Source organism: Arvicola amphibius, chromosome 11 (assembly GCF_903992535.2).
Source record: "Arvicola amphibius chromosome 11, mArvAmp1.2, whole genome shotgun sequence".
In the NCBI taxonomy this organism is placed as follows: domain Eukaryota; kingdom Metazoa; phylum Chordata; class Mammalia; order Rodentia; family Cricetidae; genus Arvicola; species Arvicola amphibius.
Window position 1 is genome coordinate 2,141,281 of NC_052057.2, and position 17,725 is coordinate 2,159,005.

At 48.5% G+C, this 17,725-nt stretch overlaps 1 protein-coding gene across 1 annotated transcript in view; it reads right to left on the reverse strand.

Moving 5' to 3' along the window:
• The window catches only part of Tmem154 (transmembrane protein 154), a 34,636-nt gene extending 17,680 nt beyond the window's left edge, over window positions 1–16,956 (reverse strand). The window contains exons 1-3 of the mRNA XM_038347897.2: window positions 16,832–16,956; window positions 1,536–1,790; window positions 1,405–1,443 (exon numbers count right to left, since the gene is read on the reverse strand). Of these exons, the coding sequence (XP_038203825.2) occupies window positions 1,405–1,443; window positions 1,536–1,790; window positions 16,832–16,895 (358 nt within the window). The 5' untranslated portion in view covers window positions 16,896–16,956. The remainder of the gene's footprint in view (window positions 1–1,404; window positions 1,444–1,535; window positions 1,791–16,831) is intronic.
• Between the last annotated feature and the right edge of the window lie 769 nt (window positions 16,957–17,725).

Genomic DNA, 17,725 nt, shown 5'->3' on the forward strand with positions numbered 1-17,725 from the left:
GGAGAGAGCCAGGTGCGGTGTTACATGCCTGTAGCCCAAAGCTACTTTAGAAACTGAGCAGGAGAACCGCTTTGAGGAAGGCGCTCAAGTCCGGCCTGGGCAAAGGGGGTGGGGGTTGGGCGTGGTCCGGGCAACAGTGGGGAGCGTGGTCTGGGCAGCTCCACTGGGTCTTGCTTTAACCACAGATTACAGAGGAGTTCCCACAAGACCACTGTTGCTAGGTTACTCTAAAATATCAAGCGGTAGAGAATAGGCTTCCTCTTCCTCTTCTATTTTACCAGTTCCTTCTGTGAGAGAAGAGGTTAGCACTTGCTCCCCAGCTCCATTTACCTCCTCTGTTGGCTGTTCCCTGAGCTCAATGACTGTCCTGGAGCGAGACAGAGCGCAAGGAAATCAAGACGCATGGAAGCCTGACCACGCATCTTACTTGAGAAGCTCCTATCCCTGAAGTGAAGTTTGAAATGACTTTTAAAAGCTTCAATTTAAAAACTGAAGCCTAGGTCAGTGAGCTAGGTAAAGATGCCCCTGCCAAGCGTGAGAACCGGGTTTGATCTCTAAGACCCACATGGTGGAAGGAGAGAACCAATTCCTGCAAGCTGTCCTCTGAATTTTACACATGCACCAGGGTGTGTGCATACTTACACACACACACAAATATAATTTAAAACAAACAAACAAAAACTGGAGCCAGTCATAGTTTACTAGTTTGGGATGCAAAGAACCCCGAATTCTAGTTTTCTGCTCATTCTTTACTATACTTAAGAGTGCACCTGTGGCCACACACCTTTAATCCCAGCACTCGGGAGGCAGAGGCAGGCGGATCTCTGTGAGTTTGAGGCCAACCTGGTTGAAAAGAGCTAGTTCCAGGACAGGCTCCAAAAGCTACAGAGAAACCCTGTCTTGAAAAACAAAAACAGCACACCTGTGACCGGGAGTTTCCTACCCCGGTTCCAGTCAGTCATCTTTAGCCGGTTAACAATTTTCATGTGGGCGTGCAGCTTCAGTGGGAACAAGAGGAAAGTTTCTCTCAGCCCTCTTCAAGGTCAAACTGAGGTGTGGGGTGGGACAAGAAATATCCATCATAGAAGCGTGTGCCGAAGACCCCTCATCACGGCAGAGTGAAGACCTCTTCAACCCTTTATCCTTAACGCCAATCTGGCTCACACCTCACCTGCCTGACCCCTTCCTCCCACAAAGTGAAATGTCAGATTCTCTAGTGGGCAAGGTTCTCCAAGACCCTGGTCTCAAACATGCTCCAATAACAGCAGCATATTATAATTTCAGTGTAGACTGAAAACTTAAAAAAAAACCACACAGAAGATGGCATTACTAACTTCTGAAAGCTTTAGTGGGATATATCACTCATTAGTTATACTTCACCCCTGGCACCAAGCAGATACTCACATGTCTGCAGGACACTCTGAGATCCTTGGCTAGAAGGCTCTGCGTAAGTAAAAGGAGAAAGCATATTGTTTCTGGCAGCTCGTTGAGGTGTAAAGTCATCGTCCAAAAACAGAAATGCAGGAGTTACCTACCTTGCTTGTGTCTCCTGCTTTTAAAGTAGACCGCAAGGAGAACCACAGATAAAAGAATGACCAGAGCAGCCAGTGGGACCGCCACCATTAGCACGAACTCCTGCGAGCCTAGGGCTCCCTCATTGGTGTGTGTAGAATTTGTATCTGCAGGTAACACCTCTGTGCTCACCAGAGCCAAAGCGCTGGTTGTCTCTTCATCTGCCTTTTCTTCTTCTGTGGTGCCGAACCCTGAGTGCTCTAACTCCTCCTCGGTGCCTGAACGTGAACAAGACGGAGAATGACATGGAGACAGGCTGACATGTCACGGTTCCTGTGAGTTTTAACTATATCCTAGATGTGTTCGGTGGTGAACGTGATCCACTGGACTTGGCTTTCCTGTTCTGTGTGACATGGAGTATTGGTTAGACCTCAGTGAAGCTCAAGCTGGGAGTGTATTGAACATGGAGTCAACGCCGGAGGTAAGCCTTCCACAAACGCAGGCGGTCCAACCTCAACCAGGCAGTTCGACACACTTACAGGGCATATTAGGGGCTTTGTCACTTCATGAGCTATTTCCCATGTCATAGGGTATCAGGTTATACGGTTTCTGAGTAAATTCAAATGTATACTTATAGAAGGTGAAATACATGCCATAAAGAAAACATCTAGATGTAAATAAACAGGCCTGGAGGTATAACTTGGTGTTATAAGTAGGGTACATCCTTCCCAACATAAAGCCTGGGTTCAGTTTCTAGCAACACAAAAGGATGAATGGACAGATGGATGGATGGATGGATGATTGGATGGATGGACGGACGGGTGGACAGACAGACAGACAAACAGTAGACAGCTAGAGATAGGATGCATTTTGCAGTAATTTTTAAGTAAAGGGAACTTATCCATGCAAAGGAATTCTTTGCTGTTGAGATGACTTGGGTTTGGGTGCTGTGTTTTACATTTTGCACAGCACCCAGTCTGCCCTTGAGAGGGTCTGACATATCCTCCTGGATTTTAAATAAGGACATGATGTATATCTCATTTGTAAGGACATGATGTATATCTCATTTGTGAAGTAAGACTCTCAAGGCAGTCTTCTGGAGAGTAAGAAAACCCACCGTGTATAACTGTTTGGGGAAACGCACAGGTAGGGGTGTCACGGTTAGCATCAATTGTCAATGCGACAGGATCTGGAATCAAGCGGAAGACAAACCCTGGACGGGTCTGTGAGTTTCTAGGTTAAGGTTCATTGAGGTGGGAACACCCACCCTCACTGCGCTGTGGTTCCAGGTGAGTAAAAAGGTGACTGTCCCTCTCCATTCTGACTGTGCACCCAACACCACCGGCTGCCTCCCTCTCCTGTCATGATGCCTCACCTGCTCTGATGGACCTGAATTCTCGACCTGGGACCCCAGATAAACTCTTCTAAGTTGTTCTTGTCAAATCAACAAGAAAAATTACTGCTGCTGTGTAACTTTCTCTGCTTCAAGGCCTAACAAAGATGACCCTGTCTGACCTTGCCTGCCATTTAAAGACCCTTCACAGAATGGGAAGATGTGGATGGAGGGAGATAGTTATTATTTTTACTCTTTGCTCTTCAGGGGACCACCACTAGTTCTCAAATAAAAATAAGGAGACTTATTCTTACTCAGGAATGCCCAGACATAGCCTGGCTTGTTTCTAGTCAGCTTTTCTTAACTTAAATCATCCCATCTACCTTTTCCCTCTGGGCTTTTACCTTCTCTATTTCTGTTCATCTTTCCTTACTCTGTGTCTGGCTGTGTGGCTGGCTCTTGGAAATCTCCTCTCCTCTTTTTCTCCCCCCCTCCCCTTTATCTTCTCCTTCTCTGCTGTTTATCCTCCCTGCCTCTCCTGCCTGACTGTTGGCCATTCAGCTCTTTATTAGACCAACTAGGTGTTTCAGGCGGGGAAAGTAACACAGCTTCACAGAGTTAAACAAATGCAACCTAAAAGAATGCAGCACATCTTTGCATCACTAAACAAATACTCCATAGAATAAACAAACGTAACACATCTTAAATTAATATTCCACAACAGAGGGACTTTGTCCTGTCGTGGTGTGGGGCTGTCTTGTACTCATCCTGGTCCAGCAGAGGAGGACACAGCAGTAGGTGAAAATTCTTTCTAAGGAGAAAGCTGTATGCCCAGGGAGAGGCAAGTGGCTTTAAGCTGCACTCTGGCTAGGCCATGCCTCCACAGGATGACCAGTGGGCAGCGCAGAGCCATTCAATAGCTTGTCTCTGTTTGTAATTGCATGACAGGGACTTCCTCTGATCCACATTACAAGACAAAGAACGGTTTGCTTACAGTTATGAACTGCTGTGGATCCCCTTCCGATTCCCGAATTGATTCCTAATCTCCTACGTGAGGTATTAGGAGATGGGGCCCCACACTCAGCATGCATGTGCAAAGCATGTGCTCTACACTGAGCTATGTTTTCCTTTCTTTTGCCTACTCCTACTGCCGCTGTAGGCGCCATCACCTATTTCAAGCTAATTTTTCTTATTTATATATTCATTCATTCATTTATAGAAGGTCTTGCTATGCAGCCCACACTTGCCTCCAATTCAGGATCCCTTGCCTCAGCTTCCAGAGTATTGGGGTTGCAGGTGTGTGCCATGCCTTGCCCAGTGGTGGTGATGCACACCTTTAATCCCAGTGCTCAGGAGGCAGAGACAGATGGATCTCTGTGAGTTCATGGCCAGGGGTGGGAGGGAGAGAGAAGGAGGGAGAGCGAGAGAGATGGGAGAGAGAGAGAGAGAGACTTCCACCTGCATCACCCCATTTTATCCCCTCTATGTTTGCAGACAGATACTAGGACAGAGTTCACATAGCTTGCTCAATATCATGGAGTTCACATGAAGAGGAGAAGCTCTGTATCAACATGGATTTGTGGTGGAACCTGAGATTTTAGCCTGGTAATGCATTTTCCCTCCTGTCGGAGGGTGGGGATATAACGCTGACCATCATGGAATTTGGCTCTCAGGCAGAGAGCAGGAAACGGGACCCAGGTTCTTGTTCCTCAGCCTAGGACAGGCAGTGACTTTCTGGCTCAAGGGCAGATGAGGAGATGGTTCTGAGGAAGCTCAGCAACGCTGGGTCCTTGCTCTCTCTCTCTGCTTTTCAGGTCTTTATTCTGCAGGCCTACACTTTCAGAGGCTCCCGTGACACCCCTCCCATAGCTCTCCCCCTGTCCTAGCCAGGCCTAACCTCATGAACAGTGCCCACCCCTCCAATAAATAACAATAAACAGGCTGAAGGAAGGCTAAGTGTGCACTAGGCACTAGGATAAACCCCATGCCCACAGACACAAAGCCCACCCACCCCACCCACTCCTGTCATCTATTCTGACCTTTGGATCTTTCCTGTCCACACTTTGCAACGAATGGGTGAGAATGTCTTCTCCTGGGGAACGGGTCCTGTTGTTCCGCCTACATTCTGAAGATGCACAAGGGATTCCTTTTGTTTGCTTGTTTGTTTTTCTTTTTGAAAAGGGGAGCAGCTGGTTGTGGTGTTGCGTACCCTCAATCCCAAAGTGTTCGAGTGTTGTCTTGTTTTTCTCCCACAAACATTGAGCAACGAGCTTTTAACCCAGCGGGCGTGGGGGAGCCCGTAAACCACGACTTAGCCTCTAGGTACCTCCACAAATGCTAGTCTTTTCTAAGGAACACTGGCCTGTGCTTTGGGGATGACATTTTTCACAGCACTAGGGCCTAGCACAGCCGTGGAGGATGCGAGATGCTCAGGAAGTGAGTCCAGCTGCGGGCACCGCCGGGGCTAAGCTTCCCAGGGCTTACCGCCTTTCTCCTTTTGGCCTCAGACCCATTGTGCACCCACGACTTCCCTGTTCTGTGCCAAGGGACCTCGGAAGAGTTTTCTCCATTTTAGAACCTGCTCCCTGAAAGTACCCCCAAAAGGCCTTCTCACCTGCCCTTCCCATAGCATCAAAGGCAGGCATGCAATGCATGAATGCTGAGTGCTTTCTGGGCCCTGGAGTGCACACACACCAGGGTGGCACAGCTGAGATTGCCTTTGTCTCCTACCCATCTTCTTTCCTTGTTTGCCTTCTGCTTCCCCCATGAGTCCCTTCTGCCTGCTGTCACTTCCTCATTTATAGTCTAACGCTGGATATCGTTCAGGACGTGAGCCGTAGGGACGACGGGAATAAAACTGGTGAAGCTGGGGGTGGGGAGGAGGGGTGTCAGTAAGCACATGGCAGAAGAAGTCCTGAAGGCAACGTGTGCCTTGCAGAAGGCCCTGTGGAGATCACCTGTGCCTGCCACCTGACTGCGGGTCTATCAGGAGCTCTCTGAGGCGGCCTAGTCGTGGTCTCAAGTGGACCCTGTCACAAACCTCCCAGGGCTTTTCCATTTCATTCTTTCTCCATCTCCGCTCACTGAAAGGGGGCAGGAGCCATCAGTCACTTGACGACGAGGTGAAGCTGCATTTCTTCATCTGACTGCTGAGCCCCAAATCGCCAGGCTCACTTACAACTTACTCGTTGGCTGTATCCATGCCAACACATCTGGGGCTCACAATGCAGACACCTGGCGAGGACCCTGGGGGGAAATCTTCATGAGTGGGGGATGAAATGAGGTGAGATCTAGAAGCTCCAGCATGTGTGCTGTCGTCACCATGTTGAGGACGGCCACTGAGTGGAAATGACTTTGCTTCTTGGTGAAGCAAGCCAGTTAACTTCTCGTTTTTGCGAGTGGAACAAATGTGTAACCGAGATCTAGGTTTTGCGGTTCTGCTGTGCTGTCTACTTGGTACTGAGAGCTGGGGAATGAAGACCGTTTGGCTCTGGGGTGCTGGGGAGCTTCTGCATGTAAGCATATGCTCTACCTCTGAGTTACACCCCAACCCCTCTTGGTTTTGAAATGGGGGTGTATTTTATACCAACCGACAGAATACCACACTGCTGAGGTCCTCTGAAATAAAGCGCTGATAAGAGAATGTTCCCTAACTCGGGAGAGCATGAGATGCTGTCAGCCCCACCCCCTGATCTGGCCTTTGTTGACTGGGTAGAGGGTGTGCCCACATGATTTCAGTACTTAGAACGCGGACAACGTACACCCGGCGTCCCATGCTCTTTCTCCTGCTCTGGAGTAACTGACCGTCTACGTGACTTGAGGATGCTCAAAGATACTAAATGCAAGACTCCCACCCACATGTCACCCCTGACATCTGTAGAGAGCAAAGAGCAAAGAGGGAAAAGCCCAATTTGTGATAGAAGTAGAAAAGGAAAAAGAACAGGGAACTGAGGGGGCAGACCATGAAGCCCTGGGTGCAACTTTAGCTCTGGAGAAGCTTTGTGTGCCTACAATTCCAGCTCTTTGGAGGCAGAGGCAGGAGCATCACAAGTTCAAGGTCGTCCCTGGCTACATGAGATTCTATTTCAAAGAACAAACTTTAAAAATCTAAGGGTACCTTTGGCAGTTCTGCCTCAGCTGCACATCCCTCCTCCTGTGGTGATATTTCATTTGTATTTTAATAAATGAAGCTTGCCTAAAGTTCAGAGAATAAAACAGCTGCACTGGTCAGCCTTATAGACGAGGCAGTGGTGACACACACTTTTAATCCCAGTAGCCACACTAGTTTGTCATAGAAACTTCAATCCCAGAACTAGAGAGGATTATAAAACAGAAGGAGACAGCTCTCAAACATAGCCTCACTCTGAGATTCCTGGAGGCAGGATCGCTTTATTTATTAAAATAAAAATGAAATATCACTACATCTCCCCCCCGCTGGGGCACTTAAAAGCCTGATGCTCTGATCTCACCCCTACCCATGGTCTCTATAGCAGAGGCTGGGGTGAAGGCTTTGGTGCTCAGGGGACTCCAGGGCACAGCCAAGGCTGAGACCATCTCTAAGGTCTCTCACTTCTAACCCTCCCTTGGGCGACCCCAACTCGCTCTTGTTCTACCGTTCGTTCTGGAAACATGACAACGACCAAAACTCGGGTCCTGGGAGCCTAGTACCCAACCTATGAGCAAACGCAATGACTAAAGGACTTCATTGAAGGCTGAGCCCCTGGAGATGCTGGCCAGGGTATGTTAGGGGAGAAACATGGCAAGCACAGAGCACTCCTCTTGCTGATTAAGTCTGAGAGGTATGAGCTTGGCTTTAGAACCTGCACCTCCCAAAGAGGTCTGCAGATGGCATGGCATGGTGGCTTGAGCCTATAGTGGCTGTAACTAAATGGGAAGGTTCACAAAGCATGGATTGCCGGGTAATTCTCACTGTGTTCCGATGTAGTGCTCCCAGTGTTCCCGTGCAGTGTTCCCAGTGTTACCATGCAGTGCTCCCAGTGTTCCCGTGCAGTGCTCCCAGTGTTCCCGTGCAGTGCTCCCAGTGTTCCCGTGCAGTGTTCCAGTGTTACCGTGTAGTGTTCCCAGTGTTACCGTGTAGTGTTCCCAGCGTTACCTTGCAGTGCTCCCACTGTTCCAATGTAGTGCTCCCAATGTTACCGTGTAGTGATCCTAGTGTTACCATGTATTGGGCTTCAGTTAGCTCCCAAGACAGCAATCTGATCTGGAGGTTGTGGCCTGAATAATTGTTTTGTGGTTAATAATGATCAGCTGTCCCTAACTGTCAGTGTCCCTCAGCTTCACGGGTTATTTGATGTTATCTAGAGATGTAGCCAGGATAACAGGGCATGTGTTTTGGAGTCAACCCGAGGGCCTTGCTTCTGCAGCACACACTCCGCTGCCAAGCGACAGCCCTAGGCCCAACTGTGTTTCTTACAATCTTCCTAGTTACTCTGGTAAATACACTTGCTAAGCTGAGACCTACTAAGCTAAATAAACGAGTGGACAGAACGTTAATTTTCCATTACTCCCGATGACAGACTTACTGACCATATGCAGAAAGGAGCCTTAGGAACGAAGTGAATAGATATATACACCGTTAAGCGGTTGAGGTTTTACTAGCAGTCACTTTTTAAAAAATTAATTGTTCAGTATTTGTGCAACCTGATGGTAGGGTGGCCAGAAACAAAATTGGGACAATGGCCATACCAGACGTCCTGAGTACCGGCCTGGTTGTGAAGGGGTGAACTGTGTGTGATGCACAGAGTTGCTAGTGCCAAGCAGGACACCACCCCTGGGCAGCTATGCTCAGGGATCTAAGATGGTACCCAATGCCCTGACCTTTCCTAGTTCTCTGCCCACAAAGCAGCGCCAAGTTATTATAATCCATGCCGGGCTGTGGTGGTGCACACCTTTAATCCCAGCATTCAGGAGGCAGAGACAGGCGGATCTCTGAGTTCGAGGCCATGGTTGGTCTGGAGAGTGAGTTTTAGAACAGCCAGCGCTACACAGAGAAGCCCCTATCTTAAAAGAAAAAAAAAATTGTTATCACCTGGAATTATTCCCACCATGAACTTCTCTATGGTCTGCTCTTGGCTGTTCTGTGCTCTCCTGGCCCCTGGGAGTCTGGTTAAAACAGCTGTTTACAGACTGAATGACTGACAGAAATGTCAAATAGGCCCATGGGGCTGGGACTGCTACTTTGCGGCAAAGCACGCAGGAGGCACTGGGTTCCACGGAGGGCAGGTGGGTCTGGGGTGGTACTGTCAGCCACTCGTTTCCTGGCTACCAAGTTGGCTACCCTCCTCACCCTAAAACTTTCCTCCTGGGAGCATGTGGTGTGCCCCTCATCACAGGAACAGAGCCCAACGGTGGTTTTCTTTCCAAAGCTACCTGGACTGAGAAAACAAAAGATGGAGCCACAAACCCTTAATGCAAAGCTGTAAGCCCCCTGTGAGGAAAGGTTGCTCATGGCTTTGTGCCCCGGGGTGAATGCTCACACGTGAAGGCCACACGGTTCTTCCCCTCTGGTGCAGAGGTGTTGTTGATTTCATTGGCTACTCTGCAGTCCTCTGGGTCTGATCATTTTTATTCAATGACGGTGATCACTCAGGATGTTTGCCCACACCTGTCTTGAAGAGGTAACCAGACCACGCAGTCAGCCGAGGCAATGCAGGATGGGAATATGGAAGCGGCTGTCAGGCGTGGCGTCTGATGGAGCATGCGGGAGACCCAAGCCAATGCCTTTTTCATTTCAAGTATTTTGTTATTTCTTCCTTTTCAGGAAGCTTGCTTTTATTTAACCTAAGACTGACTCTTGTTTGAGTTTTTCACTTGGGAAATCTGTGGTTTGGGCTACCTGGCCACTTTTTATACACCGGAATGCCATTCTAGCTTATAACACTTGCCAAGTCTTTAATAGATGAACATTACATAAAACAGAATACGAAATTCTTACTTGCACACGGAGGCACATGTCTGCAATTCTAGTGCTCAGGAAGCTTGGGTTTGACCCCAATTTAGTCTATGCACTAAGCTCTGGGCTCTGCTGTCTAGCTCCATATAATTGGTTCTCTTGTTTTTATTTTCTAAATCTGGCAATGTTAATCATAAATGAATAAGCGAACAAACACAATTTTTTAGAAAGGGTAAGCTAACTTTTAAATAAATCAGCCAGTGGTATCCTGGCACAAAAACAACCTCGGCAACCACTGGGATCTGGATTCTGGAAATAGCAACTGGGTGAGGAAGCAGGAAAAAGGAAGATGGGGCTAATTCACATAAAACAGAGACATTCCTGAGCCAAGAGAGATCAATTGTTTCTGATTTAAGGGAAAGAAACAGAGAGTTGTGTTGGAGATGAAGCTTGGAGAGCACTTTCCCGCCCGAAGGAAGGAAGCCCTGGTTCTACCTGGCACTGTGTAAACCTGGACATGCTGCCGCAGCATGCCTGTAAACCCAGCCCTCAGAAGGCAGGGGCTGGAGAACTGGGGGCTCAAAGCCATCCTTTGCTACAAAAGGAGCTGGAGACCAGCCTGGGGTACAAGAGAGCCTATCTCAAAAAGCCAAAGAGACCAAAGACAGAGGCCAGCCCTGGAGGCCTTCCTCAGCCTCCTGTCGTTTCCCAGGCTCTCCGTGTGGTCCTCACCAACCGAGGCAGAGTCTCTCCTTCTTTTTATGTTCCATACACCTTATTTCAAGTTTTCAAAACAATTTTTACTAGATTGAAAGCTAATGTCCCTGGAACTTACATGCAGTGTGGTCCTCGCCGAACTTCCCCCCCTAAAATGTTAGTAACTACTGTCCTTTCTAAAAATGTTCCATACAAATTTTATGGATCCGAAGTTGCTGCCACTTCAAGAAGGTGAGTACAAAGGTTTGTTTTCTCCAACTCAGAGTAGGGGAGGCAAAGACTGTTCCGAGTTGAAGATGCAGAAGGGAAGCTCTCACGCCTTAGAAGAGTTGAGACTGTTGCGTGGTATGTGCACACATGTGCATGCGCTCACCCATGCATACGAGTTTGAAGGGCAGCGCTGGGCGTTTTTCTCTACCGTTTTCACCTTATCTTTGAGACAGGATCTCCAACTGAACCTGCAACTTGTCATCTTGGCTAGGCTGGCTCACCATCAAGTCTCTGGGGTTTACTTGTGTCTACCCACCAGCGCTGAGGTTACAGACTTAATGCCTCCCTACCAGGCTTCTCCACGGCTGCTGGAGATCCAAACCCAGATCTTCACGCTCACACAACCAGCCGTTCGCCCACTGAGCCATGGCACTAGTCCTGCGATTGCTGTTTTAGTGTTAACTATCTCAATTGTTGAGTTTATAGGTTTAGGCCAGGATTTAGGATAGTTAACATTTTGGAATAGAGTTGTGAAACTGGATAAACTAAAAATGACATTGAGCCATTTATTACTAGTGTAGAAGCTGATTATAGCAAGTCGTAGGCTGTAAGGTGAATTTCACGTCATTCTTTCACTCGGCCAGTCAGGCACCACATTTATTGTATGTCTGCTAGACCCATGCTAAGCACTAAACTAAATCTCAGGTACTAGAGTAAATGAGACCAAGCCAGGCCCTGGCCTCCCAGGGAAAAGACTAAGTCAGAACAATAACATCCAAACCTGGATTTATAATGCCAATGAATTAAAAAAAACTGGACTGTGTTCATGTACAGGGAGCCATGAGGATATGGAAGGCAAAGAGATTTGTTGCATCTGGGGCTGCACTGAGGACATCTTCAGAAATGATGGAGTCTCAGCAGCCCCTTGAGCAAAGACTGCAGGAAAAGGTGTCAGAGTTGAGGGCTAGGCACAAGGAAAGCCCAGTATTCTCACACCACTTGGCATCTTTACGTGGTTGCCTCATGAGGCAAATATGAGATGTGGGGACGGCCAAGTGAGGAAAGAATTCAGGCCCCATTCACACTGGCGTTTTATCAGACGCCAGAGCACGGAGAGTCTAGCACGGGGGAAACACACGGAGAGTCTAGCGCAGGGGAAACGCACGGAGGGTCTAGCACAGGGGAAACGCAGGGAGAGTCTAGCGCAGGGGAAACGCACGGAGGGTCTAGCACAGGGGAAACGCAGGGAGAGCCTAGCACAGGGGAAACGCACGGAGGGTCTAGCACAGGGGAAACGCACGGAGGGTCTAGCACAGGGGAAACACACGGAGAGTCTAGCGCAGGGGAAACTCACGGAGGGTCTAGCACAGGGGAAACGCAGGGAGAGCCTAGCACAGGGGAAACGCACGGAGGGTCTAGCACAGGGGAAACGCAGGGAGGGTCTAGCGCAGGGGAAACACACGGAGGGTCTAGCACAGGGGAAACGCACGGCGGGGTGAGGGCAGGACGGTGACTGCGTTTGTGCTGCAAAACCATCGCGCTGGGTTTAGGTGGAACAGGGTGGAAACGATGCCAGAGGCAACGAGGCTGCTTAAGATGTGAGCGGGGTGTCCCAGATAAGATGCAGGGCAGGTGCGAGCCACCAGGGAGCACGGAATGAGTTCTGTTCCGGACATTTGAGCTGGCAGCAGCCATGATGTACCCAAGGGGAACTGACATCAAGTTTACAGCTGGATGGAGGTGCCTCGGTAGAGCAGCCTCGGCCTCAGAGAGGGATGGAAGTCACAGGTGGGATGATGGCCCGGGAATACGGATCGAGGAGAAAGAAGGGCAGCAGTGAGAAACTGGAAAAGAAAGATCTGTAATCCCAAACTGAAAAGGATAGCAAAAAAAAAAAAAAAAAAATGTCATAAGACCCAAGGAATAGGGCTGATTTGAGTAATATAACATTTAAAAGTACAAAGGCTCCTTGAAGCTCCATGGCCAGGGAAAGAAACAGGGGTGGGGTTAGGGTGGATCCCAAATAGCCTATTGCTCAGATTTTGTTAGGTCCTGGATTATCATTTTTAAATGTTTCTTTTCTTTTTAACTTTTATTTGTGTGTGTGTGTGTGTGTGTGTGTGTGTGTGTGTGTGTGTGTTGTGTTGTGTTTTCTTGGGTGCCCTCACAGACCAGAAGATGACATCAGATCCCCTGGAGTCGGGGTTACAGGTAAATATGAGCCATCTGACTTGAGGGCTGGGATCCTAATTCCAGTCCTTGCAAGAACAACAAGAGTTCTAGTGGGGCTTAGCGGCACACACACTCAATCCCAGCAGTCAGGAGGCAGAGGCAGGTAGATCTCTGAGTTCAAGGTGAGCCTAATCTACAGAGGGAGTTCCAGGACAGCCAAGGCCACAGAGAGAAACCTGTCTCAAAAAAAACCCAAATAACCGAACAAACAAAAAGAGTTCTTATCTCAGCCATCTGTCCAGCCCCTGCTATCCTTTCCATCTGAAGGAAACAGCACTAGAGATATTGTTACAGGATGGCTCTAGAATGTCTCCCCAAACCCATGTATTGGAGGTTTGGTTGCCAGCTTGTGGCACCATTCCTGGTGATGGAATCTTTATTAGGACACTGGAGGCAGGGCCGTGAAGGAGCTACTGGGTTCCACTCTCCTTCCCATCTCTGCTTCCCAGCTGCCCCACGGTGAACAGTATTCTCCACCACAGACCCCACTGTGATCACGCACCTCCTCACCGAGGCCCACTGACCCTGGACTCAAACCATGACCTAAAACAAACCTTTCTTCCTTAGACATTCATTTCTTCAGATATTTTACTTTGGCTTTGTTCATCTGATTGTCTCTTGTGTCTTTTTGTTTATTGGTCGGCCGGTTGGTTGGTACTGGTGTTCGAACCTAGGGCCTCGCATGTCCTAGACAACTCTGCCACAAAGCTATGTCCCTAGCCTTGCTCGTATATTTATTACAATGACAGAAAGCTCAGTAAGACAGACATGGTCATACTTGCTATAATTTCTATCCCTTACTCCCAAAGGTCAGCACTTTAAGTTAGTGTGTATCCATACTTTTAAATACAGCCATGACTCTATCTAAGCCATGCATAGCATTGTTTGGGGAAGCTTAAAAACTTGAGATAAACACAACTATTCTTTGAATAATAATATTGAGTTAAGGGTCTGTGTTGCCCGGGCTGGTCTCAGATTCCACAGTGTAAGCAATCCTCCTGCTTCAGCTCCCAGTGTGTGGTACAGAGGAGGATGCTGTACTTCCCAGGAGTTAGAGGTCGGTGGAGAGAATCTGGAGTTCAGTTAACCAGGCGAGCTATTCCCTGAACGCCAGGCTCTACCCTCAGGGCACTCAAGACTTTCCTCATGACTGGGAAGCCGAGCATCCAGCAAGCAGCGAGGTTCAGTCTATGTAAATGGTAGAAGAAAACCATCCAGTGGATGACAGTAGATACAGGTGAATAGAAGGGGCAAACAGCCAAGCTTAAGTAAAAACCAAGGAAAACATACATATGTCAGACTTTCTAGAAATGCAAATAATGATCACTAAAATCAAAAGCTCAGTGGGCGGGTAAAGCTGCAGACAGCCCTGCAAAGTTCCTGTTTCTCCACATCGTGGGCCGTACTTGAGCAAGGGTGGTGCAAGCAGTAACAGCCAAGTACGGGGCATGCGTTTTCCCAGAACTATGCATCCTGAAGGTCCTCCTCAGTTTCCTGGAATCTGGGGCGGTAGACACTTTTAAGCCCCATCCTCTGTTTGGTTTGGTTTGGTTTGGTTTGCTGTTGTTTTTGTTGCTATTGTTGTTGAGGCTGGGTCTCTCTCTATGGCCCAGTTAAGCACTGACCTTAGTCCTTCTGAGTTCCCACCCCACCCCCGTGCTGGGGTCACAGGCATCAATATCAGTATGTGTCTTTTTCCCTCCATTCTTTTTCTTTGTCTTCTCCCTCTCCTCTCCTCTCTTTTCTCTTGCTGTAGCTTTATATCTCTAAGGGTGTTGTGACCCTGGAGTCAGATCTCAGCTGTGTGCGGGCCATTCTTTCTCTTCCGGTTCCCATACCGCAAAGCCTCTCGCCTAGTGGCTCTAGCATCCTGGTCTTTTTCTTGCTCTTTACTCACAAGCTAGTCCCCCTGCTTCTCTGCTCACCCTGCCTCGACTTCATCTCCTGCTTCCCCCCCTTACAGCAGCCCACAGTAAACTCAACTCTCAACGTTGCTTTTCCTGTGGACAAGCATCAAATCCAGTTCTGTTACTAATATTCAGATCCACAAAGATGGGTCTTCCTCTATACAGACCTCAGTTCCAGCTTTCAGAAGATCCTGCACTGACTGAGATGTGCTGTAGAGGCTTCTTTTCAAATGTGCTCATCAATTTGGCCAAAATCCAAGGAAGGTTATCTTCCCTACTTGCCTCCTGCTTGTTTCTCGGGGGATAATTTCACTTGAGACGGTTCTCAATTCTGAACCAGCCTGTCCATCAGAAGGCAAGCTGACCCACAGGTACTGAGGCTGGCCTCCTGAAACTGTACCATGTCATCTTGCTTGTTTGTTGCTGGAAAGGCTTTGTTTTGGGGGTAGACCTCAGAAGATGCTTGCAATAAAGAAAGTGGTACTATCCAGGAGATTGGATTTTTCTGCTAAACATCCACAGATACTTTGTTTTTTAATAACTAGAGGTGTAAAATAAAACTAATCTAACTCATATTCTTAAGCACCACTGGCTCAAAAGGATATGCATAGATTACTTTAAAATCTAAGCTTTAATGTGGAATAGCCTTCCCCTGTAGTAATGTCGTAATATGCAGCCTTTATCATCTAGCTTTCTGCGAGTGGTATTTTTGCATCTTTAGATGGGGATATAGGCAGGGTCCAGGCAGCACACTTAGAGATGTCCTCTGCACAGTACTGCAACCACATTTTCCTCTCTGACTTCTGCTTTCAGGGTTCTGTGCTTCTTGAAGACCAGCCTCATAGGCATTCCAGGGATGGCTTTAGTAATTCAGTAATTAGCAATTTAACAATTACTGAGTTCCTAGTGTATGCTGAGCTCTGACAGAGTTTAGGAAAGTCAAAGATAAATAAAAGACGATTTTTCCTGCAAGTTCTCAAGGTTCCTTCCAGCTTCCTCCCCGCTCTAAAGCACAGGGCACAAAACAAGTATGGACTTCCGGTCTCACTTTGAAAGTAACGCACCCACCCCTCTGGTGCTACTTCAGACACTAGGGCACACCACCTAAACAGTGTCCTACAAGGGAGGCCGGGAGTTTGGGAGAGGCGTACCCACCAACCTCTAGAGAGCTGCGTCTCTGTGACAACGTCAATACCCGATGTCACCCTCCAATCTAAATAACAATAGCACATTTTCCTTCTGCTTTAGACACAGCCCTTCCCTAGAAGCAGGCATTTCCCACCTATCCTCAGAAACCGTGGGCTGCACGTGTATTTACAAAGGGAAAGTCAACAGATACAAGTGAGGGAGCTTGTTGTAGCAACGGCCAAGAGAGCCAGTCAATGGCTGCTCAGCCTAGAGTGTTGAGATAGAGTACTGTCTCTCCTGGTCGTCACATCAGCCTTTAAAGCAAATATTCGTGAGTAACAATGGGTGCGAAGGAAACATCCCCTTTAGTACCAAGATCAAAGAACACCAGATCAAAGAATTACCTGGATGTTAAGGCGTGGTAACTCCTTTCCCATTTACATCTTTCCCCACATCCTCACCGAGAGTAAAGTTCCATACCCTAGTTGCTCCCCTCCCTCCCACAAAGAGGTTTTTGGAACCAGCCGAGCTCTCAGCTATTAAAGCGAAATCATTTCTTCTGTCTTTTAGCAGACTGGAACATTCCTTTCCACGAACTGCCAAAAAGTTTATGGTTTTCTTAATATGCCCTGTAAAGCTTATTAATTACAGGGGTCATAAAAGGCAAAGATAGCCAGGGGTTTGGAAGAAGCGAGAGGGCGCGATGAACTCAAGATCCGCCCTCCAGTCTTGCCCTCCCAAACACACTTTTAATTTTCTTCGCTCTTAAATTTCACCGAAAGGATTAGGCTTTCTGGGTGGGACCCTCCCCGAAAGAGTTCCGTAGCTGTTGGCACCCACAGGCTTCCTTATCCTCGTTCCCAGCTGGAGGTCGCTTACCCTGGTCGGAGTGACCGAGCGCCAGTCCTAGGGCCGAGACCAGGGCAATGCACAGCGCGGTCATGTCAGCTGGCTCGCCTGCGCTCAGGATGCTGCGGAGCCCCGGCCGCCCTCCGACGCGCACATTTCCTGTTTCCTGCTCCTTTGGGTCGGTGCTCACTTGAAGGAGAGGTGTTTGCCTGATTTTTAGGAAGTGATGTAACTCTGCAGGAGCCTGTCAGACTGGCAAGGGTTGCAACAGAGTAGCTGCTCGCCCAGCACTGATTCAGTTAGCACCTCCCTAGCCTTCGGGAGTCTGGGCCTCCACCTTTCTGTCCCTGAGAACCGAGTCCGTTGCTCCGGTGTCACTCAGCATCGGGAGGGAGCCTGGACCACAAAGACGGTCTGACTTGGCAAGTTTGCATAGCATTTATCTCTGGCAGATCTCTGGAACTGTCCAGAGCCTTGGATAGCGCTGACCTCAACTCAGTGCTGATGGCGTTGTCTGAAGTCAGCGCTGTCTGGTAATAGCCATTAGCCACATCGTGTAGTGTGCACCGGACTGGGCCTCGAGCGAAGTGAACTTTTACATGAAGTAAACTTAATTTTCAATTTAAACAACTTCACGCACTTAATCGCTGTTGGGATGAACAGCACAGCTGTCCAGACAGCAGAAAACAGCCAGTCCGTTGCTCTCCAGCAAGCCAGGCTCATTCCTCTGCCGCGATCCTCCAGCGCCTGCTTCCCTCACAGGTCCCATCTGGACCTACCAACAATACTGCGCCGCAAAACAGGATTGGATAGGATTAGGATAAAGCTAGAAATCCTACCCAATGGAAACAGAGTAGGAGGGAGGGTCTTTTGCATACTGGGGCGGCTTGGAGGCTTTGGAGCTCTTCTCTTGGGTGGATTAGT